The 26,668-nt window shown below is 41.2% G+C and overlaps 1 protein-coding gene across 7 annotated transcripts in view; it reads left to right on the top strand.

Moving 5' to 3' along the window:
- Positions 1 to 26,668, top strand: part of akap9 (A kinase (PRKA) anchor protein 9) — a 67,729-nt gene that overhangs the window by 30,641 nt on the left and 10,420 nt on the right. For 5 of the 7 annotated variants that reach the window (XM_061060024.1, XM_061060027.1, XM_061060028.1 and 2 more), the window contains 19 exons: positions 1,412 to 1,542; positions 1,799 to 1,983; positions 3,642 to 3,865; positions 9,303 to 9,465; positions 12,686 to 12,780; positions 13,222 to 13,339; positions 14,627 to 14,665; positions 15,568 to 15,800; positions 16,609 to 16,728; positions 20,027 to 20,203; positions 20,930 to 21,034; positions 21,304 to 21,456; positions 22,092 to 22,178; positions 22,641 to 23,630; positions 24,614 to 24,751; positions 24,851 to 24,895; positions 24,983 to 25,117; positions 25,591 to 25,635; positions 25,799 to 26,611. In XM_061060024.1, coding sequence (XP_060916007.1) covers positions 1,412 to 1,542; positions 1,799 to 1,983; positions 3,642 to 3,865; positions 9,303 to 9,465; positions 12,686 to 12,780; positions 13,222 to 13,339; positions 14,627 to 14,665; positions 15,568 to 15,800; positions 16,609 to 16,728; positions 20,027 to 20,203; positions 20,930 to 21,034; positions 21,304 to 21,456; positions 22,092 to 22,178; positions 22,641 to 23,630; positions 24,614 to 24,751; positions 24,851 to 24,895; positions 24,983 to 25,117; positions 25,591 to 25,635; positions 25,799 to 26,611 — 3,996 coding nt within the window. The remainder of the gene's footprint in view (positions 1 to 1,411; positions 1,543 to 1,798; positions 1,984 to 3,641; positions 3,866 to 9,302; positions 9,466 to 12,685; positions 12,781 to 13,221; positions 13,340 to 14,626; positions 14,666 to 15,567; positions 15,801 to 16,608; positions 16,729 to 20,026; positions 20,204 to 20,929; positions 21,035 to 21,303; positions 21,457 to 22,091; positions 22,179 to 22,640; positions 23,631 to 24,613; positions 24,752 to 24,850; positions 24,896 to 24,982; positions 25,118 to 25,590; positions 25,636 to 25,798; positions 26,612 to 26,668) is intronic. The other 2 variants (XM_061060026.1, XM_061060029.1) reach the window with 2 other exon arrangements.

The raw sequence follows: 26,668 nt of genomic DNA, 5'->3' as shown, positions 1-26,668 counted from the left end.
CTCTCTACTGTAACATGTCAGGTGTTGATTTGATCTCCCTCTTTTTCACCACTTCATATAATAACAATGTCTTCTGAGAGAATTCATTTCTGCTGTGTCATTCATTTTAGGATTCACTTTGTCGCAATGCAGGTGCTGCATGGATTATTGATTGTGTATGCTTAAGCCAATATGAACGTTTTTCTACAGCTTTGACCCTCTTCCATTCATTTATGGACTTTATAAAAAAACACAAGGTTACAATGAGAGTATTTGTTTGAGTTTACTTCAACTATTATTGTGGTGAAGGCAGTTTGATCTTGTGATGCGGAGACAGACTTGTATTCTTGTTAGACTTGTATTCAGCAACTAACCCACTGGATCTTCAAATGTGCACAGTGGTTCTAACCTCTCATGTAACCAGTATTTAACTAAATATCCTCTCCTCTATGTCTTACTTACTGTATGTAAAGGACTTCCATGTAACAACACTTTTAGTTATCAAACTCAACCACTGACGACATCCGAGTTTGTCAGTCCGACTTCACAGGGAACACGTTTATCTTTTATTGTCAAAGAGTAACATTGAATGGACATTAACATCCTTCATAGTATCTCATCTCTCCGCTCTGCATGAACTGTTTCCCTCACATTGATTTAGGATCATTTCTTTATTTTTATATCACTTGTAGTGTCTTGAATAGCTAATCCCGGAGCCTGCTGGGCTTTCACTAAGCGTTTACTGCATGATTAAACTTTAACCGTGTGATAGCAGGGGAGGCTGTCGGCTTCTCTTGTCTCTGTAAGATGAATTTCTCCAACACACACTCGGAGGTGATTCAGTACAAAGTTCCTGAGTTTGTTGTGAATCTACGACGCCTCAAGCAGAAGATTTACACCTTTTGAATGAATGACACATCAGGTGATGATTTTTAAACCCTAGTGCTCTGCTGTGTGTGCCTACATTCTTTTTATTGCTGTTTTTAATTTTCAGTAAATTGCATGCCTTACTATGATAAAGGAACATGCAATAGGAACATCCTCAGTCTGCTGCTCTGTGTGGTGTCTGGTAGTGATTTGACCTGAGAAACAAACCTGCGTTTCTGCTGTTGCTCCAGCAGGGGGAGCTGTTGCCTGTGCATGTCTCTGTGCCTCAGGTGCACCTGTTGCCATAGCAGCACAAAGATAGTAGTGTTTCCTCTGGGCTCCGAGGGAGTGAGAAGTGTGTCTTTGTGTTTGTGTGTGTCTGCCTGCGCTCACAAACGAGCAGTGTGTGTTTTTAACGCGTCGCCTTATTTGAATTCACTTTTTCTAATGGTCACTCATTCAGCCCCTCTGTCGTCTCCTGTTTAGAGTTTTCAGCAGTCTTTTACCCAACTGCTACTTTGCAATGACGGGGCTTCTGTCTGTGTTCTCTCTGCTGCCCGTCCAGACCTTGAGGACCCGAGAAGAAGAAGAAGAAGTTGAAGAGGAAGATCCAGGAGGGGCGAGAGGAAAGCAGGCAGCAGGAAGCAGAGTGTCCACATGGAATGATGGAGAGTATCCCGATAAAGAAACTGAAAGGTATCGACAGAAACTTTGTTTTCACTAAGTTAGAGACATGCTTTATAAAAGAGGGACATTCTTACATTTTGTGTTTCTGTCATGATAACCTTGAATGAATTTATTTGAGTCAAAGTACACTCAGTATTTAGTGCATGGTCTTTGTAAGTTGGACAGATATATTGTAATTGTCCTGAGGCTTTTTTTTTGCCATTTTAAATATTGTGATTTGAATGAAGAAACTTTCTATTTAACTTACTTTTCTTGCTGCTTTCAGAAACGTCCTGCATAAGGCAAACGAGACACTCAGTCAGGTTCTTGTTGACGTCCTGAAAACTACGGCAGCGGCTGAAGAAACGATTGGCCTGCACATGAAAAGTCTGCGAGACGCCTCCAGTGGAGGGCAGCAGGGCTCACCGCCGCTCTCCCCCCCACAGAGAGCTATGAGACCTCATTCTGCAGGCAAGTGAGGTCTAAGATACAGCATGCTTACATATAATGCCCCAGATGTTGAAAGTTAGTGGGAGGGAGGGAGACCTTCAACCTAAACAGTGTAAGAGCATGCACAGGTACTCCATTACATCTAAGTGGGGGATTTACAGTCTTTGGTGCCATGATCAGAATCCTAATCTTTATTTTTATGGAGTAGAGTATCAGTTTGCACAGTTGTCATGCAGAAATGAAACATGATCACATGCAAACAGTAGCATGGACACAGGCTGTACTTCCATTCAGATGTCAGAAAAACATCAGATTTGTCCTTCCTCTGAATGCTTCAATAAGATGAGGAATCCATGAGAGCTGAACACAACAAAGTTTCATGTTCACAAGCTGATTGTAGTAAAACCATAGCAACCTACATCAGTAGCTAAACTGAAGTATACTAAAGTACAGCTAACTGGCAGGGTTGTGGATCAATGGACTTATATGTCATCAGGCTCTTAACTCGTTTTGTTTAAGTGAAACCTAAATCTGAAGTTGTGCGATGGATACGGGAAGTCCGTATTGTGCTGGTGTCATTCTGGCTTGATGGTTTCTGTGCTGTGTTTACAGAATCTTAAATTAGGGTTCATAATGATATCTCAGTCACCCTGACTCTTCACACTTAGTAAACACCAGCACATCTTCTTGCTGCACACACTTTTTTGATGACATTTAGCAGCTATACTAAAGCAGACTAAATATAGATATATGATTGTAGCAGATTTTCAGTGTTTGTCCAGAACTGTAAAGCACATGAAGAGAATCATGGACAGTAGGTGTTTAAAGGGACTTAACTTCAGGGCTCATTTTAGTGCTGCTAAATTCTCATGTTTCAAAAGAATTGCCCAATTATCTGAGTTTTCCTGATAAAATTCTTCTAAAATATGTCATTTGTTATTGTTACATTATGAACAACAAAATTGTGGTGGGAGTCCCCTAAATTCTGCTGCAAATAATTAAATATTGTACCTAGTTTTGCAGACAGCATAACTTCAGCGTTGTTTCTATTTTAAAAAAGTGTTTTCTTATATTTTTTATATTTTTTCAAAACCTGCACCTTTTCATTCTTTGTAAATGCCAAAATGAAAAGAAAGTATTCATCTACATTGTACTGCTTTAAAAGAACAAAATTAAAATGAAATGGAAAAAAAAACTGCATCATAACAGACTTATTCTGCAGCTTCCTGCTATCATAATATTCCTCCAGCAATGAGAACGTGATGATACAAATTATATACAGATGACGTCACATAAACTAGCCTAGAGGCTCAGTCGTGTGAGCGTGTACTCATTTGATCCTGACGATGCATGTGCCTACACTGTCATCATGGGTTTATGTTCAGCACTGCACCGCATTCTGTTTTGTCATGAATATAAATGCATCAAAGTAACCACACAAAAAACATTTCTTTGAAGGCTGGCCTCCACCAAGCTGCTAAACTCGTTCTTTATGTGAGGATGAAATATTTACTGTTCTAGCAGCATTTAACGTGCATGATTGTTTTCTCACAGCATTTTCTAATTAGAGCAAATATTTTACACATTCAACTGCAAACCTGTCAAGAAGGTTATAGGAGACTGGTTATTCAAAAAATGATGACAATGTAATCTTTCATCTGTTCCTTTGGTCATACCAGGTCACTCACCAGGAAGTTCTCTGACCGGTGCAGAGGATGTGAGTTTGTGGTCCGGGGAGACGGAGACTGACGAGGGTCTGGAGCTGTCCCAGCAGATGATTGACAGCCTGCTGTTGGGGGCGGGAACTCAGCTGGAGAACGAGGAATACCTGATGGGTATCAGCAGTCGACTCCAGACGGCTCTGAAGAAGATGTTGATAGCGATCACAGACACAAGCAACCAGGTAAAAACTAAAAAATGTTTTGATAAGCAGCAATCAGTCCACCTCTTGTCTTCAGTCCTCACAGCATCATGTTTTGGTTTTACTTTTATTAGGAACACTTTTCTCAAAGAACCAAGGTTTGAAAATATTGTTCCTGGAAGTTTGATACCAAACATTTGATATCTGATGTTTTAACATCGAGTTTAAAATCCTTTTAGGTAAAAAGGGTTCAAAGCAGTAAGATATTTAAAATAAACTTGTCGGTGTCATAGTGTGTGGACAACAAATAGAATGTGACGGCTCTTTTTTGTAAAAGATTCCGATTTCTGTGGCGTTCTTCATGAACACACCTCTCTCTGTATGTGCGTGCCTCAAAGTAACAACTAAACAGAACACTCTGGTGGTGACACATTTAGGCTTTGTCAAAACATTTAAATAGCCACACTTGACACTGTAAACCCCCTCTGTGGGTTTCTACGCCTGTTCATGGAGACACAATGGGGATGAGACTGCAGAATGTGGCCGGCAACAAAGTTGGCCTGTCTAGAATTCACACACAAAAGAGCTGCCTCATTCCCACTGGTTGCCTATAGATACGAGTGGTATTTACACTGAGCTTTTGTTTGCTCGATCAGCCTATCAGAGACCGCCCCCCCCTCCCCGAGGCCTTGCATGTAGAGAGCGTCCGCTGTGTCCGGTGTCAGCCCGCAGAGACGGGGCCAGTTTAACTAGGCCAGCGAGTGTGTTACAGTAACTCACTGCACAGCACATCTTCCCCTGGGCTGAAATTCATGCGTTACTCACGCTCCGATGGATTTTATCTTGGCGATCTAAAAATAGATTTAAAGAAATATCTCCATCAGAGAGTGCATGTTGTTTTAACATCATGTTTTCATCCATTGAAATGTTTTTTTTCTTTCATCTGTGAAATTGCTCTTCACCCAATTGTTTTTATATCATAGAAAAGAGAATAATCCAATTTATTTGGTTTATCTTTTGTTTTCAGTTTTATATTTTTGTTCAAAGCCTTTTGCACTACAAGTTATTTTCTTTACATTCATTGACCATAGACCATAAAAACTAGGAGCTGAGAGGATGATATATCTACAATGTTATAATTGGTTAAACTATTTTTTCATTGCCCAAATAACTTTAAAATCTTCTAGGTCCAGGTCTGGTAATTAAAAAAAATATATATATATACAATTTATGTGCTCTGAAAAAAAACTGTTTTGCGCTGCAGGTGGGACAAAAATATGCGTGAACACATGTTTTCCATGAAATTGTGACACTTATTATCTGGCATTTTATGGGCCAGAATAAGTGGGAAAAAAATAAAAGCTACTCAAATATCAAAATAATGTTTTTGTTGCAGATTACAGACTCATTCTGGTTTTACAAGCAGATTTACATGTTACACATTTTACATCCCCTCCATGCGTGCAAAATTAACAGCCCAATAAACTCTCAATCAGCGACGGCCCTAATGGTTTCCTCAATGATCGTCTTGCTGCTATTGATCTGTTATCCATTAGTCTTGTCTGTGAAGCGGTGTGGTCAACAGAGATTGATGTAACAAGCCGCTCAGGAATGTTAAGTGTCTTTGTCAACCTGCTGCTGTAAATAATTTGCCCGCTGAAGGTGTTTTCTTGCTCACTCTCCCTTTATCTGCCAGTGAGAGGTTGAAATTGTTGGTGTGCAGTCAGTGTGACAGCTGACATGCCAGACAGAGACTGTAGGTGGGACCAATAGGCAGCGAGTCACAACACCTTAATTGCTTCTTTTTTTTTTTCTTTTGCGGCTACATAGAGAGGTAATCTGGTTTGACAACTTTCTGTGGGCAGGGCGTGTGTTGTCTGTGGGTTATTTGTGTGTATAGACAGAGCGTGTGATCTATTCACAAACCTACCTGGCTCACTGGCTTTTATGATTAGAGCCACACCTGCTGCCCTCCCACTTCTGCTGAACAGTATCCTGCTCTGAGCGATCGATGTAGGAAGTGAGAGAGATATCCTCCCGTCTTCAGCGGTGGAAAAACTGCCTTTTTTACGATTTTAGTTTTTTTTCCCCTCTCAAGCACTTGGGTAAAGTGTAACCGAGTGACAGTTGCCAGCCTGGGGTAAGAACACCTCCCCATTGAAGAGAGATCTGGCTTCAGTGGGTAATATTATGGAGCGAGCCTGGGAGCATGCGTGGAGGAAGGAATGACAGACGTACAAGAAGGAAGTAAAGAGGAACAAGTGAATGATCCCGGCGCTGAGTTTCATTTACTGCACACGGCTGCGGCTTGGACCAAACAGTTGAAAGGGGCCCCTGGGGGGGTTCTCTGCAGGTCGGGGGTTGCTACGGCATCGTAGTGTTGTTAATGAATCTCCAGAGAGAAAGAGAGAGAGAGCAGGGAGAGTAGGTAGAGAGAGAGAGAGAGGAGAGAGCAAGCCAGAACAGACGTGGGGGTGTGAGCTCCACAGAGCGGGATGATACGGTTTCACTCTGAAGAAAGAAGGTCAGTGAGAACAGCGAGAGAGACAGAGCGTTGGTGATCTTCGAAGAGGAGAAGAAGAAGAAATGTCTGCCTTGTGTTTACATACCTGCCGTGGTCATGTTCAGGAATGTGTTTTTAATCCGTCAGACCCCGATGGGACTTCCACCTGCTGCCGAGGATGACACTTTTTGCTAGGACTAGAGAATTTTCTCACCTCTTTTCTGGTTTTCAATATCTACCTGGAAGTTCTTCTGCCTCCACAATGAGCAAACTGATTGAGATAACGTGAATGTCACCCTCTTCAGATGTTGTTTACTCACCCGGTGTGTGTGGAGAACACAGAAACTGTTGCTTGGAGCCGTCAACAACATCGCCTACTGCTTCTTTCCCCACCGGACTTCATGCTCATTTGCACTAGCTCAGCCTGCAGATAATGACAAACTGAAAGCTCCTTTTGATGAATCCAGAAAAGCAGCTCGGACATAACAAACCAAAGTTCTTTTATTTATCCATCCATCCTTTACCATGGATTCCTACCGCTCGTACTGGAACTCGAGCCTGCAGACCACCACGTGGGTGGAAGGGGAGGACCAGGACGTGTACGAGGTGGAATCCCGCGTCCCACTCCCCCGACCATTCCCGATTTGCAGCCCCTTAACCGAGAAAAACTCTGTGGTGGTGCAGACTCATATCTCTCACGTCAATCACAGGACTAGTGGTCACCTTCTTAAGGTTATCTCCAAAATCTCCCTGCCCACCCCTCCTTATACAGTAAGTTTACACCTGCTAACTCATGACTGTGCTGCTCGGCGAATAGTTTGTGTGATTTCAAACAGTCTGCGCTGTAAATAAAGAGAACTGGGCTGTTGATTAATATTTTAAAGGTACATTTCATCAGCCTGTCTCACGGCCAGCACATGCAGATGTGATGCAAGTTTAATGTGATTCAACAAAGCAGCATGGCAGCTCTGCCTGTGCTGCTGCTTTGAAACAGTCAGTGAAAGGTTAGAAGTGTTCGATGGGTCACTTTACCACTTCCTGGTTCCCATCATGTTACAATGAGACCTTTGCTCAGGGAGATACGGTAATCTATGGAAAGTAGCTGACATAAATGTGAGGCGGTTGACTGGTTACTGCATGATGATGATTTCACAGTTGACGTCATCAGTGAACTGACAGGAAGATCACTTTACATTTATGATAACTTTGCATTTCTGTTACATCTGCTCAAAGTAGAGCTGGGAATCTTTGGGTGTCTCACGGTTCCATTTCGATTCTTGGGATCACGATTCGATTCAGAATCTATTTTCGATTCAAAATTATTCTGGATTCATGATTCAAAGTCTATTTTTGAATTAGTGCATACTTCAGGATCTACTCCAGTCATCTGTGAGACTGAGTGAATTTCTTGTTGCTCCATGTGTCATTCTACTGAGTTAAAGAGCTAGTCGATTTTTGGAAGTTATGAATCAATTTAAAAGATAAGAATCTCAATTTTTACATGAAACGAGTTTTTCCCCACCTCTAGCAAACAAAGCCTCAGTTTGTTAATGACTTTTGCATGAGTATGTATGGATGTAAAAGTCGGTCTTTTTAACATAATGCACATAACCAAGGAATTGTGTATCCAAAGCGACGTACATCAGAGAGTAAGTACAACACAAGCAAGGATCTAGAAAAAAAGGGAACAATGTCAGTAAGAGCAAACAATCAGCTTTGAGTCTGATTGGACACACAGGTGCTGACAGGAAGTGACCAGAGGCAAAGTACAACATTGAGGGCAGTTCTTGAGAGCTCTAATCAGTATAGAAACCATCTTATAAGTCATTGTTATCAAATAAAAACCATCGTCACAACCATCATCATCATCAATAATATGGAGACCATCATCATTAAGTTAGTAGGTATTCATGAAAGAGCTGGGTCTTTAGCTTTTTCTTAAAGGTGCAGAGGGACTCTGTAGATCGAATGGAGTTTGGAAGTTCATTCAAATCATTTATAATTGTTGTATTTCCATAAAAGCAGCAGCAACAAAACCATGGGTCTAACTTGCCTGACTTGAGTTATGAATTTGCTTTCCAGTTTCAAATACTATAAACGACTCACACTGATAGCATACTGAAATCTACTTTATATAATAAGTAGATATAAAAAGGTCTGTGACCAAATGGTCTTTACTTGAAATCAGTATCTCCAAACTAATGAGAGTGTGTTTTGGGTTGAGTATGTATTTTGTGATATTAAATGTAATATGAGAGAAGATAAACATGATGTCCCTGTGAGGGAGTTTGTTCTGAACTTCATCCTGCAGTTTCACATTCGATTGGATCGTGCTTATTACAGAGAAAAGCCGAAACATAAACATCTCTAAAGCACACATAACAGTTTACACACTTATATACACACCTTTAAACCATAGTGACATACTGCCCATGCCCTGTAACATTACCTGTTAGTGTGAAGAAAAACACCAATGTATGAATGTAACATGGAAACATCATGTCAAAGAATCAAATTGATACAAATTACATTTAGTTTTGATTTATGCTCAAAAATGATAAGCCAGAAAATTTACTATATAACAAACAAAAAGCAAGAAAGATTTATTTTTAATTATTTAATGTAAAAGAGTGCAGCTAAAAACCTCAACACTAAGTGTCAGACTGTATGTTGTTAGATACTGTCTCTTTTTTCAACACAATAATGACTTTACGATTAATTTTTCAGATTGGTCAAAAGGGCTTACATAAAAAGCCTTTTTACAAAGCTTGATATAGGGCCTCACAGAATCTGTTATTGGATCCTCCATTGACTAAATACTGCCATTTCTTTAACTGACCTTCAAGTTTAAACCCTTTGATTGAAAAACATGACTCATTTTGTTTTTTTCTTCGAAACCTATTAAATGCTAAGTCCAGTCCTCTGTTGTAACACTCATTCCTGTGCATCAATTTTTCTGTCCTCTTGCTCTCTCAGCTCGAACATGCCCGGATGACCCAGACAGAGCTGATGCGCGAGTCCTTCCGCCACAACCAGGAGATGAGCGAGCTGCTGCAGAAGCAGGAGGAGCTGCAGGAGAGGCTGTCCGAGGAGGCCCGGGCACGAGAGCAGCTCGCTCTGGAGCTCCACAGGGCTGAGGGTGAGTTCTTCAGTTTTTTTGCTTTTTCATAAACAAACAAGCATATTGCCACCTCATGGTAAGAAGAAATGAAGAACATACTCTGAATCTGATGATTTGACAGTATGTGTGTGCATGTCAGAGTGATGACAGGAAACTGGGAGCATAAGGTGCTGAAGTGGAAATGCATGTGTGCATGTGTTTGGAGGAGGGGGGGTGTGTGTGCTGGGGAGTGATGTGATCAGCTGTTTGAAAGGGAGAGTAAAAGGAGTGTGAGACCATCTGTGGTGAGAAATAGACAAATGGGGATTTCTGTGTGTCAGCCTGTCAATGATTTGTGTTTGAACAGGTGTGACATCTTAATTATGAGGGATTGTGTCGGGGGGTAAAGGTATTTAAAGTATAGCAACGCAAAATCTATCAATCTTAGACCAGATTCAAAGAGCTGCCACACATCTTGTTCGGTGTGTTTTGTGATGATCAACCGGCTCGATGCCCCATCCATGTCAGAGACAGCTGGTCTGTGAGGGTCAACTGTGACTTCACACTCGCTCTCTCTCTCACAACAAACCCGCTCGACTAGGCTAGCTTCAGGTCCCTCTCACAATTTGGCAAATCTTCAACACGAGTTTCTTTCCTCCTTTGTGTACACACTGATCGACGGTGAGTTTACAGTTTTTCCTAATCTCAAACTGTCTTCAGCTGGAGTGGTATCCTGTTCTGCTGTTTGTTTTCTGTAATCCTACAGAGGTGCTGAAGATTAGCAAATATTTGCTGTCATGAAGAGCATTTAATGTTTAAAGGGTAAGCCATGTGGTGAGCTATGGTAAATAAACGAAAGAACAATTTTGTGAAAGGCTACACCATATGATGATTGACTGAGGATTAATCTGCTGATTAGTTTCTAGATTAAATAATCAATTTCTTCCATTTTGAGTTTTTTTTCCTGACCATCCGTATTAAAATTAAAGAGCAGCAAATCATCACATTTGATTTAAGAAGCTAAAATTGATATTTAGGTTACAAAAAATCTTGGAAAATTTGCTGAAATGTTTTTGAAAATGTATTTTGTGAGGAACAATTGACCAGTTGATAGACTTTTTTATTGCAGCTCTAATAGAGAACGAGTGCAACATGCTGAATAGTCATCCTTAAGTTTCATCTTGTACAGTGACATAACAGATATGTCTGTCTGCTTGTGCGTCTTATCGATGAGCTTTCAGGGAGTGTGTGAAATGTTTGACACGTGTGTCTCGTGGATATTTGTGCATATTTGTGCAAATGCCTCTGAAGGGAGAGAGATATAATTCTCCTCCTATTGTGCAGGTGAGGCCACGCAGGTATCACTCAGGGTGCGGCCCTTTTTTTGAAACTGGTTTGAATGAACCCAAGAGACAGGCTCAACCTGGAGAAAACATCCTCTCCTCTAATTGATGTGACACATTACATGTCAGAGGGTTGAATGTCTTCCTCTGTTACAGAGTAGCATCTAACAAAATAAAATGGACAGTATGAACATCTTGGAATTGTTGTTAAATTTAATTTTTTTTTATTCAACCAGGAAAAAGTCTCATTGAGATTAAAAATCTCTTTTACAAGAGCGTCCTGGCCAAGACAGGCAGCAGCACAATTACCGGGTTTCAGACATAAAACACATAAATACAGGAATCACAAAAAGGACCATTCATCAGAATCTGTCATAAGTCATCAGCAACAAAGCGATCAAAAAGGGCAGTACAAGTTAGCTAAAACATCTACAGTCAGATATTTCTGCCTCCAGAACATTAAGACGACCTTTAAAAACATTCAAGGAAACCAGCTCCCGAAGATTTAAAGTATTTTGCAACCGATTCCAAGAAGAGGGAGCAGCATACTTTAACGTCCTTTTTCCTAATTCAGTACGGGCAAAAAGGAAAATGTGATTACAAACTCTCATGATAGCCCTGTGTAGTTGGCAGATAATGTTTTTTTTATTTTTTTAGCCACTGATCATGTACATGTGACAGCTGTGTATCAAGGCGGGTTCCCTCCTTAGGCAAACGTTACACACAGCTTCAGTTCCTGCTCAGATGGCTGCAATAATAGTAATCACCTGACAGCACAGGTGACATTTACCATCTGGCTTTATCTATTTTATAAAACACACAGAGCTTAAAGAGCCTGGATGAGATAATAAACAAGGAGAAATAAATATATACTTAAAAAAGTAAATATACTAAAAGAACAGATATTTTCACACCATCATGTCTGTTCGTTCGTCCTCTCCTGTTACTACAAACTGAAAAGCGTCCGGGTGCTGCTTCATGCTCGATGACCTGTGACAGAGCCGTACAGTAATGATGGAGAATTTCATTGTGTTTACTGCTGCGTCTTGTGCTTCATGTCAAGCTAAATGGGTCAGACATGTTGGCTTGTGTTCTCCTCCACTGCTACAGTGTGCGAACAGTTGCCACATCTCTCTGAAATGTTTCTCCACATTGGTGATATTTTCCTGGATCTTTCTTGTCTGGTTGTCCCTGATACGGATAAAAAGTGATCAACATATTTGTATGAAGAATATTCAAACATCTAGAATCAAATGAATTTAACAGGAATATGCGGACAAAAAAAAAAGAAGGAATATGGTCTTTCAGGTCACTTTGAATGTACAGTATGTTAAAATCATGTTCCATCAGCAAATTTTATAGAGACAGAAAGTAAAAAGCAGGTATATATACAATATATATGCTAATACATATGATGTGTGATTCAACCATGACTAACAAGCCAAGGGTCTGTGTAAATTGTAAACCATTATAATTATATCAAAGGATTATTTAGGACACTTATCGAGCTAGCTTCAGTGTGTTCAACCTTTTTATTTTATAATACCTAGACTTGTTGTATTTAAAAAAGGAAATTTTCTAAAGGGTGCATGTTTGTGTGACTTGCTATGTACGCTTTGATGTTATTGTTTCGCGGTTGTGTTGTCAGTAACCTTGGATTTTTTGAGTGCCTCTGTTAAGCGCTCGCTCATTTGGATGGCTGCCGGGGGGGGAGGGGGGGGGGTGTGTGTGTGTGGTGTGTGTGTGTGCGCGCTGTGACTTGAGCTTGGGCTCTAAGTAATTTATCTCAATTATTCGGTTGAGTAATCACAAGAATGTGAAGGTAAAAAAAAGTGTACAAACTTATCAAAACATGGTAAAAAGGTTTCTATTTCAGCGTCTTTCACAACTGTCTTCTTGTGTTTGTCCACATGCAGGTGTGATTGATGGCTACACGGGCGAGCGGGTTGCGTTGGACGAGCAGTTGCGTCAGAAGGAAGAGCTCCAGCTGAGCCTCGAGCAAGAGCTGCAGGTGAGACATTCCAGCTCCAAAATAATTACCTTACTGGGAGAAGCTACATGATCTGACAGGGTTTAAGGATAGATTCTTTATATTTTTTTTTGCTTCGGGCACAGTTGAGTTGTGACTCATGAGCGGTTACTTAAGGTTGAGTTTCAATCTAGTTACAATCTCTGGCAGAGGAAGAAACATAATAAAAAAGGTTAATTAGCTTGTCATGGATCTTATTCACGTATCATCATGAACACATCCAGGCTGCAGCACTTCAAGGGTGAGGCTAGCGATAGTCTATGGTTTAACTTCAACAAATCTCATTAGAAGCCCAAATCAAACAATTACAACTTTTTAAGCCAAATGCAAAGAAAGCTGTACAAAAAGGACTGTGTTAAACATCAACATCGTTTTGTTGACACCATGCAATTATTTAGAAGTGATTTTTGTTTCTCCTTTCAGGTGACAAGTAGCCGGCTGCACGAGTTGGAGCAGGAGAGGCTTGAGATGCAGGAGGAGCGAGAGCTGCTGTCACGGCAACAAGATGCCATGAGGGAGCAAGCTGGGCCCCGCGAGCTCCGTATGTATCCCAGAATCCCTGAAGGAAAGAAAACAGATTATGTCATAACCTGCGCATAGAAAATCCTCATGCTTTCAGCTGGAAGCAAAAAGAAAAAAGAAAAAGGAAATCATCAGACACAAGATTAAAAGAATGAGGAAACTAAAATTCAAAATGTCAACTCTAAAAACAAAGTTTTGAGTTACTTGTGCTTGTTAGTGTATCAAAGAAGAGCACTTTTGCATGAATTGAACAAAAAGTGTTCACTGATTTACATCAAACAGGTAGATTCTGTTTAAATCATTAACCCAGCTTCAGTAAACACTACAGGCAACACAGTAGTTGTTGTTTGTAGCTCTTCATTCATATTAATGTGTATGGACAGTACACACGCCGATGCCCTCTTATAACACAGCAACATATTTAGGAAATCAATCATTTGAAAAAAAAAAAAAACATTGATAAGGAAATAGTTTTATTGATGTAAATATAATTTATTTCTTCCACTGAACAGATTGTCACACATCCAACTGCTAACTCTGTAGCCTTCTTAGAATAAGCCAAATTAGCTCATATTACTCACATTAAACCAAACGACATCAAATGAATCCAACTTTTGGCAGCCTGATATGATGACAGTTATTGCTCCAGAGTCTGCTTCGTCCTTAGCAACAGTCTGCCTTTCTTAGTAACGGTTTCCTCTTCTTAGCAATTGACCAATCAGAATCAAGTGTTTAACACAGCCATGTACTGTAATACCAAATATTTATTATCCGTGATTCGGCTAAGTTTTTAGCAACAAGCATGACAAGCAATGATCAAATATTCAATGTTTTTTTTATTTTGTTTTACTGTTGTAGACAGACTTTCCTCTGACTGGCATCCCAAATTAAATCTTGTCTAATATCCGCTACCCTGGAAAAATGCAGAGACATGTCTCTTGGCTTATCAATATTTCTTAACAGTTGGTACCACTACTTGTGCCATGAGTCATACTTTTACAGAGGATTGTAAACTGTATCTGTTGATCATGCATTATCCCTCCTGTATTATCAAAAAGGTTTTCCATGAGTTCATTTCCAGTGTAATGGTGAGTATTTTGTGTGTAAGGGTACGAACCAGAAGGGCTTTCTCTGAAACATTATATTTTTTCCACAGCATCCTTTCACCAGCTTTAACCTCCTGCTACGAAACAGTCAGAGAAGCACCGCTGTTCTTCCTTCAGTCTTTTCTATCTGACAGTTTTCCTGTTCACGACACACAAAAAAGAGCATGTTACATTCCTGTGCTTTTCTTATTCTCCTGTAGGCCTAGTTGAAGCTGCAATGGTTGCAGCACCTGAAGCAGGTGTGTCCACTTTGAGCATGGCTCAGTCATATCTCTTATATGTTCTTTTGATTGTAGCTGATTGATCTCTCTAACCCTAATCCAACAACTCACCAACAGAGCTTAGAGCTTGCTTGCTATGGGCCCACAAACTCACTCAGATCAGCCACTAACCTTTGCTTCAGCTTTTCATTTTGACTGATTTATGTCCTGGTTTGTCATTTTTATGTCTTGGAGTCAGTGTTAGCATCATTTTAGCATGATACCAGTCAAGTTTTCTTTAGCCATTTATACAGAATAATTTTTCCTAATCGTCAATCATCTTCACTCTGTTTGAGGCGTCTGTTTATTTCTAAGATCAGCAGACGCTATGTTTACAGCATTTCTGTAAACGAGTGAGATGATTGGCTGTTCAGGAAGTCCCTCCCCCTGCCTGTAAATGCTTTTATTGGGCATGGATATTTCAATGTCTGGGCTGTCCACATGTTTGTTCTATCATCTGCACTCTCTCACCTTTTTTACTTTTGCACTAATCCTGCGGGGGGTTTGATCCCGGGTGGACTGGTATTGGTTGGTTACTGGTGGCCGCGGAGCAAAGAGGCGTCATGGTGGGGAATCATGTTCGGTGATGGGGCATTATGTTGGGAGGTTGACTGAGATGTTGGGACTGAGAGTCTGAAGTTAGTCAGACAAAAACTATGAAAGCAATCCGACATATGAAATTGCAACATTTCAAATAAGAAAGCTGTTACAAGAATTTTTGTATCTGAAACAATCTGATGGCTAAACAGACTTCAGACTCTTCATGATCCCCATCTCAGCTTCACCTAAATCAAAACCTGAATGGAAATCATCTTGCATTTAGCCTTCATCGGTGAACAAGCGGCGATTTCTTACTTCATCCCCCGCGCTGTGTTCTGCAGACCTGCTGGAGGAGACGGAGAAGCTGATGAAAGAGAAGGTGGAGGTCCAGCGTCAGGCGGAGAAGGAGAACGCCGACCTCCTGAAGCAGGTGAAGCTGCTGGAGGCGGAGCTGGAGGAGCAGGTCAACAAGGTGATCGAGCTGGAGCACGCTCAGAGGACGGAGAGCGGGGACCTCCAACAGCAGATCCAGGCTCTGGAGAAACAGCTGGAGAAGAACAGGAGGTTCCTCGACGTAAGTGACAGAGAAAATCACTTGTAGTTACAAATGCAGAACAGTTTGTCCGAGGAAAGTCGATCCAGAATTCAAAAGAATATAGATTTCAACCGCAGTGACAAATTGATTTCATCCTTATTTTTTTGGCAGCATTAAATCATGAATTACATTTTACTGCCAGTTCTCATTGGAGATGAAATTATGAGTAGATGATCCCAAAATGAACAAGAGTTTGTTCATTTATTAGTTTTTTAAAAATCCACTTAAGAGCTAACCTGATGCTTTCATAATGATGCTGGGGGAAGGAATTCACATCATATTGTGCTCACGCTCTAATGAGTTGTGTTCCCATCATGGTAATTGGGCCTCTTGTACAGGAGCTGGCACGATGTTGCCTTGACGCTCGTTTGAGTGCAGATTCCTGCTGTAGTCTGTCACACAAACATGAAAATAGTCGTTTTGTAAACTTACTGTCTTTTCTAAATCACTTATTTTTCCAATTACATTTAAATCAAATAGGCTTTTTTTCTATAATTGGAAGGACAAATTATTTATTTTTTTAACAGCCAATTGTGTCGGTTTTTGTCCTTGAGTTTCTGTTAAATCTTTAATCATGCAAAGTCCCCATGATAGATTTATAAGAAAACACCACTGTGATTTATGCTCTAAATTCAAAATTTAACCATATGGGAACCCATAATGCTTCTCTTAGTTATCTTTGAAAATTAAAACAAAAACAAATTCATTTTTATTGATTTTTGTATTTAAAATTAGCATTCATTCATTTACGTTTCTTTCTGCCTCCTGTCTGTATTTTCATGTCCAGGAACAAGCCGTGGACCGGGAACATGAGAGAGATTTCTTCCAGCAGGAGATCCACAAACTGGAACAACAGCTGAAGAATCCACATAAGCTTCAGAGCGGCTCCGAGCAAAGACACTCAGAGGTAATGGGAGCGAGCTCTGTTCTCTGCCAGAGGATGCTGAATTGATTTAGCTGCTTACTTTTCTGAACATAACACTGATGATGATATGAATACTGAGCTGAGAGTCACACAGAGGAACAATGGAGCTGCTAGAGTTACATGTGCTGCCTTTGGAAATGGATACCAAATAGTGGAGTGTTAACACAGAGAGAGTTAATGTTTGTACTATTTAGTCTTTGTAAATAGTGTGGAATAGTGAGTGTTATTTGCAAGATAATTCACATTAAACAATCATGATGAGGTCTTCACTTTGAGATCTTAATCATAGACAAAGTGTTGTTTTTTCTGATCTACATTTTGACATTAGCACAATTAATTTTTTTAACATAGATAGGAATTTTATTAATCCCTTGGGAAGGTTCCCTCAGGAAATTCAGATTTTTTTTTTTTATTATTATTATTTTTTTAGATAGATATGAAACATGATGAAAACACTAACTGTTTTCAATTTAAAAGTGAAACAAAATCTGCGAGAAGTTGCTCCAAACAATGTTTGTATAGTAACCATCTCATTAGGAAGAAGTATAACCTACACAGATATCCCCTATACTTTCCCAGTAGATATTTTCAAACAAAAATCTTCGATAAAATCACCGCAAACATCAGACAGACAAGCTCTGTGGAGCATTTATGCTGCTAAAGATTCAAATACTTCTCCTCCAAATGAATTCTAATGGTGCTCTTCCGATGCTAAATATAGAGCAGTCGTTTTGGCCAAGAAAGTTGTCTGATCATCCTTTTCCTTATTTTTTCTCTTGTCCCAAAGGGGCATAAAATAATAATTAGTGGTAGATTACAATATCTTTTTTCACCATTTCGTATTAAACTACATCAGGATGATCTGAAACAGAAAGTCTCCTGTTACAGGGCAGGTACTTCACCCGTGGATGCAGATACCGTAAATGACTCACAAGCTTTGATCTTGATTGATTATAAGCACTATAAGCCTCTACAGAAACAGTCAGCACAATATATTTCATTCCACTGCTGTCGGGTCAGTTACCTTTAACTTCTGACATTTTTTCTATTTCCTGAATCATTAGCATGCATCGTTCTCATCGCTGCTCTCTGTTTGACCATCAAAGTCGTTTGGTTGCCCTGTCATTATCTGTCATTTTTCATCCAATCACAATCCAGCCTCCAGTTCACTTCAGGCAAGGAGATATTTAATTTGGATCAACACTGTTGTCCTCATACTGCAGCACATGCAAATTCAATGATTTCCTCAAACCAATCAATTGAATCCTAGAAAAAAAACACACAATGTAATTTACCAGTAAAGAATAACACACTGTTTATTGTGATACACTCATCAAACTTAATTTTGACTAATCTACCTTTTCATAGTTTATAAGAGAACACAAGGCCCTCATTGCATTTCACTCGTCTAATATCAAACATGATTTAGACACAATTTCATGAGTTATTCCATCAGGGGAAGAAGAGGTTAATGCTCATTAGGGTCTCTCAGTGCCTCAGCTGATTCTTTAAACATTTCTTTCCTCCTTAAATAGAATATTGAAATGATAAACTGTGATTGCAGCTTTATTTGATTCTATACTGTTATTAACTTTTATCACATGTTGTAGTTTTAACATTAGTCCAACTTCTTCTTTAAACTCTCACTAAGTGCCCAAAGATCACTTTCAGTTTCCACAGCCTCCTGCCTCATTTCAATCACTAAGTGCTTTTCTCTTCCTCCTCTTGCCCTCAAACTCTCCACCCTTCGATCCTTTCCGCCGTCTCTCTCTCCCGTGGCTATTACAGGTGGATGGAGTAACCTTTAAGGTATTGCTTCTAGCTACATGTAGAAACCAAGTCTCCCCCAGCTAGCATATAGTGCATTAGTATTCCCAAATAACCCCTGTAGCAATTCAGATCCCCGTCCTTGTCTCTCATCCTTTCTCCTGTTTGATCCATCTCTGCAGTTTGTCTTCAAAGCGTTGTCCTCTTTCCCCCTGTCTCTCTCCCTACAATGTCCCGCTTTAAAAACTCCAAAGAAATATTTAAAACAACTTAAGGGGAATATAAAATATGACTTCAGAAGAGCATCTTGAAAGTATCCTCTTAAAATGGGATTTTCTTATAATACAGACTGACTTTAAATTTACTTTGAAAAACCTTCATTTTCTCTGTGAAGCCTTAAAACATACCTTCTTATATCAGTGTGAATTCTTGTCATTAAAAAGCTTATTTGAAATCTGTATTTACAAGAAGGAGAGCTTTACACCAGGCAGGGCCTTATTGAGTGGAGTTTGCATGTTCTCCCTGTGCATGCATGGGTCCCCTCCTGGTACTCCGGCTTCCTCCCTCAGTCCAATGACATGCATAATTTGGCGGCTCTAAAATTGCCCGTAGGTGTGAATGTGAGTGTGGCTGGTTGTCTGTCTCTAAATGTCAGCCCTGTGATTGACAGGCGAACAGTCCAGGGTGTAACCCCGCCTCTCACTCAATGATAGCTGGGATCGGCTCCAGCCCCCCCCCGCGACCCCGATGGATGGATCATTAGAAAATAATCTACAAGTCAACAACTCACAAAAATGCCTCTAGCCAAAATGTAACTGAATTTCAATCAAAAATGCACCAGACTCAACTACAATTCCATCCACAAATAAACCAAAAGGGATCTTCTGGTGAAGTAAAGCAGCATTTTCTGTCATTAAATAGACCATTCAGTGCTTTTAGTTCTCTCATGTAGAGTCCATCCTACACTCCAGTCACATAAATATTTAATGAAAGGCTTCAACTGAGGGGGTGTATTTCATCTGCCTCACTATAGTGTCATTTTGCTGCTAGCATAAACATCACACAAACGTCACATCATCCTTTAAAAAGTAAAAATATTTACTTTTATTTGATCAATCGCCGCGGGACCATTTCCTGTCTGATTAAAATGTCTCTCTCATTTCTGAGTGAATCCTAAACAAACCTTCCTCCTGTTAGCCGCTCTTCCTCCCCTTCATTGATCTGCTCATGTTTTCCCGTCTCATAGATGGATCCGTTATCTGCCAGCGGTCCTCCTGGTTAATGTTGGTTCGTGTCACCCTGAATGAAGTCTCTCTCTCTCCCCTCTGTCCCTGCACCTCTTTTTTACTCTCAGCCCCCTCCTCTTTCAGGTGGATCAGCTGACCTCCCAGCTAGCTGCACATGTACCAGCTATGCTGTGGCGAGTGGTCTCTCGGATTGAATCTCATTAAACGATCCCCCCTCTCTCTCTCTCTCTGCCGCTCCCCTCTCTCTCTCTTTTCCTCTCTACCAGGTGGAGCAGCTGACCTCCCAGCTGAAGGAGAAGGCGGATTGGTGCAGTGAGCTGCTGCTCAGCTCCGAGCAGCTGCGTCGTGAGTTGGGAGAGCGGGACGAAGAGATTGACAAGCTGGAGAGCCGCATCCGCGAGCTGGAGCAGGCCCTGCTGGCCAGCGCTGACTCCCTAGAGAAGGTTAGGATGGGGAGGGGGGAGTGAGGGGGGGAGGAGGGAGATGATGAAGGATTGAAGGATGTAAGATCGGGACTGAGTCAGAGAGAAAAGGCAGTGTGAACAATAGCTGTGGAGCATGGCAGAGAGAGAAAGAGTGTGTGTGTGTGTGTGTGTGTGTGTGTGTGTGTGTGTGTGTGTGTGTGTGTGTGTGTGTGTGTGTGTGTGTGTGTGTGTGTGTGTGTGTGTGTGTGTGTGTGTGTGTGTGTGTGTGTGTGTGTGTGTGTGTGTGTGTGTGTGTGTGTGTGTGTGTGTGTGTGTGTGTGTGTGTGTGTGTGTGTGTGTGTGTGTGTGTGTGTGTGTGTGTGTGTGTGTGTGTGTGTGTGTGTGTGTGTGTGTGTGTGTGTGTGTGTGGAGATGTAGTGACAGATAGAGGAGGAGGCGCAGAGAGGGAGAACAATGTGTGGGTGGGTCTACTTTGGCTGTTTGCTGTGGGATGCCACCAACAAGCTACGCTAGCAACTGTCAGATTGCCCTCCTGTGTGTGTGTGTGTCGGGCTGTGCTGAGTCGAGCAATGAAGGAATTCGCAAAAACTGCATTTGCACAGAGAAGGATCCAACATGACCAACGTGCATCCTTGTAAATCTTTTGGCTCACAGGAGTTGCTACTTCACGCCTGTCTGCGGATTGTAAATAACTGCTGTGCTATAATAGTTTCTTTCGTGTGTGTGTGTGTGTGTGTGTCGCAGGTTGAACAAAAGAAGCAGCATGCATCCATCACAGAGGCAAGACAGTCCACACTGGAGGCTCAGCTACAGACGGAGAAAGAAGCTCTGGAGCGGAAAGAGAAGGAGGTAGTGTGCCGCTAGATCAATCTGTGAAGATTGATTGAAAGATGAATGCCTTCTCCCTCGCTCTAAAAGAAACATTTATTTAAGCGGATTATATATCAATCTAACAAATATCGGACTCACAGTAAATTTCTGTCAGTCCACAGACGTTTCAGTACTGTAAATTGGATCCAAATGCGACCTCAGTATCCTGCAGAGAATATCGAGAAGTGTGCTTTACGTCTTGTGGCGTCTCATTGAAAGTGTCTGCCATGTTTACCTGTGTTCTTCAGATCTGCAACCTGGAGGAACAGCTGGAGCAGTTCAGAGAGGAGCTGGAGAACAAGAGCGAGGAGGTGCAGCAGCTACACATGCAGCTGGAGATCCAGAGGAAGGAGATCAGCAGCCAGCAGGAATACTTGGAAACAAGGGAAAGCATGCTCCAGGTAAACAGCCGTCCTGCTGCTAGAGTGTTCATACAGTATCTCTGAGAGGATATAGAGTGCAGAATAGGTTTAGTGTAGCTTGTTGTATGTTGCTGCCTCTTGGTTTTTCTCATTGCCCTACAGACACTGAAGATATTTGGAAAAAAAAATTTAGTTTATGTTTGATAAATCTGTATTTCATATGCACAAACTGTCGTTATGAAGAGAAAACATCAAACTGCTAGTTGTCTGATATGTGGAATATTGACGGATTAACTTTAACTTTAACTATAAAAAAACAACACAGGACTGACGTCTAACACAACCCAAAACTGCCCTCATCTGTTGCAAATTTTGAATTGGTTATTTATCATTTCTGCTCACATTAGGCAAACACTGCTTTGTTTCATCTGCTCTTTTAAAAAAAAAAAAAAAAAGCTCTGTTTTGCTAATTTTATTTTACACATTCTTCAGTTTTTTGTCGTTTCACATTTGACCTCCCATTTGAGACTCACCGCGGCTGCCTGCACATTCCTTTTTTTTATTTCACTCCATAAATGTACTTTCAGCAGTCGGCCACAAGGCTGACTCTGGAGTGGACTTTGGCGTGACGTGTTTATTAATAGCCATCGCATTATAATCTCTGACTTTTGAAGGTGATGGAGAAGAAGGACAGGGATATAGCACTTCTTAATGAAAAGATCTCTAAGCTCCAACACATGGAAACAGCCTCTGATAACAAGGTAACACAATATGCATATACGAAATAGTGTCCAAGTCTATTTCGCATAGGCATAGCTCCCTGGTATTGCATCAGTGTGTGTGTTTTTTTCTTTTCTTTTCTGGTTCCATGTACACTTTTGTTTATTTTTTTGCTCCATTTTTTTGTGTTTTTTTTTTGTTGGGTGGTTTTTGGTTGTTTTGTCTCGGTAAGTAGTTCCACAACACCATCGTCTTTTTGTGAGGTGATTATTTGCTCATGCGAGGTGGAAATTAAAGCTCTGAGTCTCTCAATATTTTTTTACATTTGGATCATCTGCAGAAATCATTAAAGGGAAAAGCAAAAAAAAAAAAACACATTTTATTTTTCCCAAAGAATCTTTCAAAACGAGCAGGGACTCAGAGGTTTATAACGGGAAAGCTATGGACTCCTCAAATCTGACATTTTTTATTGTTTATTAATTAGCTTGTTTTTTTCTCATTAGGAAATTGATCAGAGAGATGAGCTGATCAAAGACCTGGAGTCTCAGGTAGAGTGCCTGCGAAGTGAACAAGAACGCTTGAAGAGGAACAGCGAGGAGGAGCTCGACCAACTGAACGCAGTCATAGACAAACTTCAGCAGGAACTGGCCAATATCGAGCAGAAGCAGACCACAGAGGAAGAGGAGGACGTAAAAGCTGAGTCGGAAAACACCTCATGGGGGCCCAGCAAAGAGGAATACGATGAAATGAAGCAGAAAACGGACCTGGCCACCAAAGAGCTCCACACGCTCAAAGCAGAGCACAGTAAGCTGCTGGAGACTTTAGCTGAGAGCGAAACACAGCAGAGCTCAGAGCTGGAGCTTGAAGAAGCTCTCAGGGAGAAAACAGCAGGCCTTGTAGTGTTTCAGGCTCAGATTCAAGCTTTAGAGCAGAGCGCAACAACAAGAGTGGAAGAGTTGGACTTGCGTATCCGGGAGCTGGAGATGGTAGTGGATGAAAAGGACAGCGAGTTGAGCCGCTGTCGCCTCCTTGTGGAGCAGACGCAAAGCCATGCGGATTCTCTCCAGGAGAGGGTCTCCAACCTGGAGAAGAACCTGAGGGAGAAGATGGCTGCAGCGCTCGTCAGCCAGGCCACACTGGAGGCCTTCCAGCAACAGCAGTCAGACGACGCCAAAGAAAAGCAGGAGCAGATCAGACAACAGGCGGAGTCTCACGTCTATGACTTTGGCGACTTCGGCATTCCTAAAATGGATTTCAGTGGAATTGGTCAAGCGAGACAGGTCCCCACAGGGAAGGTGGTCCATCTGACCCAGAGGCTGCGGGAGCTGGAGGTGGGACTGAGCGGGATGCAGAAGGACCAGGAGCTCCAGAAGCAGCTGCTGTCCAGCTCCGAGGAGGAGGTGCTGGAGTACGAGAGGAGGCTTTCTGTGCTCATGGAGCTGCTCAGTCAGATGAAGGCCAAGACACCACAGAGGACTTCAGCCGCTGTGGGGGTAAGAGTTTGACTGTTTAAGACTTAGTTCAGCATTTTCAACTTTTCAAGTCCCACAAAGAATCCCTGTAAAACCACAAAGTGTACTTTTGAGAGTAAGATTTTTATTTGAAATCAGACAGAGCAAAGCTAGCTGTTTCCCCCTGTTTTCAGTTCTCACGCTATGCTAAGCTAACCAGCTGCTGCCTCATGTTTTAAGCAAATAAGTGTCTATCCTAAAATCCTAAACCTTTCCTATTCATAGGTCGATTTGGTTTTATTCATGCTGATATAAAAAGAGACAAATAAGCGGAAGTGTAGGATCTTAATGAGACGGCCATAAAGGTTGATTCAAGTGTAATACTACGAGAAATTAGAAGTTAGATTTAGTCATTGTGAAATGTTCAATTAATCAATATGAAAAAAACACTGTCATCTAAATGTGAATTTAATTTGGATCAGTTATTTTTAAGTAAGTCACTTAAAATTGTCACAAATTCTTAAGTGTTCATGACAGAGTCATCAAAAATTGTATCCATCCAACAGTTAAAAATATAAAAAATATAATTCAGTGGATACCTTCAGGTACAGATTTGAAAAAGCTAAATACACTCTTTAACTTTTTCAAATCTGTACCTGTGCTGTTTGACTCTGACTTCTTCAGCAGTGTGTCGAAACATTAGTCCTTTACACCTTTATTAAATTTGCCTTCAGTAATTTGTGGGCTCCAGTATTTTCTTTGGTTCCCGTCTTGAAGAAGGTATGCACTGGATTATATCTTTTGTCCTTCTCTGAGAGCACCGACCTCCCTTTGTGAAGTACCTGAAGCACAAGAGTTTCCTTCTACTTTGCTAATAAAAAATATAAGTATTTTGTTGACTCTTAAAAGTTAAGCTGGAAACAGTTGTTTTAACTAAATTTATCCTTTCTTAATCTCCTCTAAACTTTTATTAACTGGTATCCAGTTCAAACTAAGTTAAAACCTTGATGACGTGTTTTTTTCAGGCCTCCTCTGCTGGTGAGCAGCCGTCTGTGTCAGCAGTTCTTCAGGAGCTGCAGGAGGTCCGAGACGAGGCCTCGGCCACCAAAGAGCAGCTCAACATCTCCAAGGAGAGCTGCAGCAGACTGCAGGACGAGCTCAGAGTGCGTGGCTTTGTCTAATCACCTTTCTTGTTAATTCATTTAATTTAATGATTGCTTTGGTTTGACCAACAAATGCTTCTTTTTTTTTTTTTTTTCTAGGAAAAAACGGTCACAGTAGAGAGACTGCAGGAACAACTTCAAAAGGTGAGTACAAAAACAAAACATTACACAGGTAACTTTGTTTACAAAAAACACGCTCTCTGGTCTTATATTTAAACGTTGTCCCTCTAGGTGTCGTCTGGAGACAAGCAGGAGACCCAGATGTTCAAACGTGAATTAACAGAGGCTCAGAATGAGGCGGCTGCCACCAAAGAGGAGCTGAACAGCTGCAGAGAGAAAATAGAGAAGCTACAGGAGCTACTGCAGGTACAGACTCCTCAAACCTCTGGAATGTAGAAATAGTAATATCTTAAGCCTTTTTCCTGTTATCTATGAAAATGTTGTGTCTTTAAAATGTATTCAAAGTCAATACTCTTATCCGTTTGGTGATTATGAAGCTAAAGGCAGCAGCAGTTGAGCTTAGCATAAACAGCTAGCCTACCGCTCTCTAAAGTTAAAATCTTCAGTACCCATAAAGATGACCAGACCAAACAACAATTTGACACTTTCATATTTTTATTTGTATCGATTAATAAACAAGTTATAAAGTCTTACATTTGTGAAATAGTGAAAGAATAACTTCAGAGAGTTGTTTTCCACGTTACTGTGTTTATGCTAAGTGAAGATGAGTCAACTCTTTCATTTACAGTTTACAGAAGTGAAATGAGGGTTCAGTGATAGCATATATTTGTGTTATCTTTTATTTATTCACATTTTAATTGCATACTTTTATTTTGAAGGAGCGGGAAATGACCATTGCCCAACTGAAAGCAGAACTCTTCCAAGTAAGTCAGAAATGTTTCAACTCTTTCACATAGAAAGATGATGAACAGTTTCATCAGTGTATCCCTTCAATACTGATAAGATAGTTTTCGTTTATCAAAACTTAAAACACTGTTATGATCCCTGTCCATTTAGTATTTGACCACTTGCCCGATCATTTTCCAGGTAAAAGCTGACGAAGACAGAACTGACATGGCAGAGCTGCTCCAGGAGCTGGAGGTCGTCAGAAAGGATGCCGCTTCCACCAAAGAAGAACTGAACGCCTTCAGGCAGCGCAGCGAGAAACTCGAGGAGGACCACCAGGACCGGGAACTTTTCATTTCTAACCTTAAAGAGGCGCTTCAGGAGGCGAGTAAGAATGTGGAAACCACCAAAGAAGAAGTGAACAGCTACAGGCAGCACAACGAGAAGCTAAAGGACGAACTCCAGGTCCGTGAAGTTTCAATTTCTACGCTCAAACAGGAGCTGCAGGAGGTGCGAGCAGCCCTGATGAAAACAGCGGAGTCTAGTCCTCTGTCTCCTCAGCCCCTCCTCTCTACGTCCTCCTCCTCCTCCTCCACCACCCAGCCGAAAAGGAAAGGAGGCAAACAGCCGCCAGGAAAGGGAAGCAGCACTAAAGATAAACAAGCCCTCACCAGGAAGACCTCCGCCAACTCCAGCCAGTCCTCCAACAAATCTCAGAGCGCTCGTCTGAACAGCAGCTCAGAGCAGCAGCAGCAGGTGGATGTAACACACTCGTTCACACAGACCCAACCTCCACAAGACGTCGACAAACCTGCAACCAAAGACGAGGTGGAAGAGGTGATCGGAGAGTTCCAGGAGAAGATTGTACAGATGCAGGAGCTCCACGCGGCGGAGATCCTGGACATGGAGGCTCGGCACATCTCAGAGAGCGAGAGTCTCCGGAGGGACGCTCAGGCCGTCGAGGATGAGTGTAAGGCCCTCAAAGCTGTCATCGAAAAACTGCGTTCTACTGAGGTGAGGACAAGAAATCTAAAATCCAAACTCCGAACTAATTCTTTAAAGTCATAGTCT

This window comes from Labrus mixtus, chromosome 16, assembly GCF_963584025.1.
Source record: "Labrus mixtus chromosome 16, fLabMix1.1, whole genome shotgun sequence".
Taxonomy (NCBI): Eukaryota; Metazoa; Chordata; class Actinopteri; order Labriformes; family Labridae; genus Labrus; species Labrus mixtus.
This window is presented reverse-complemented; position numbering and strand designations above follow the sequence as displayed.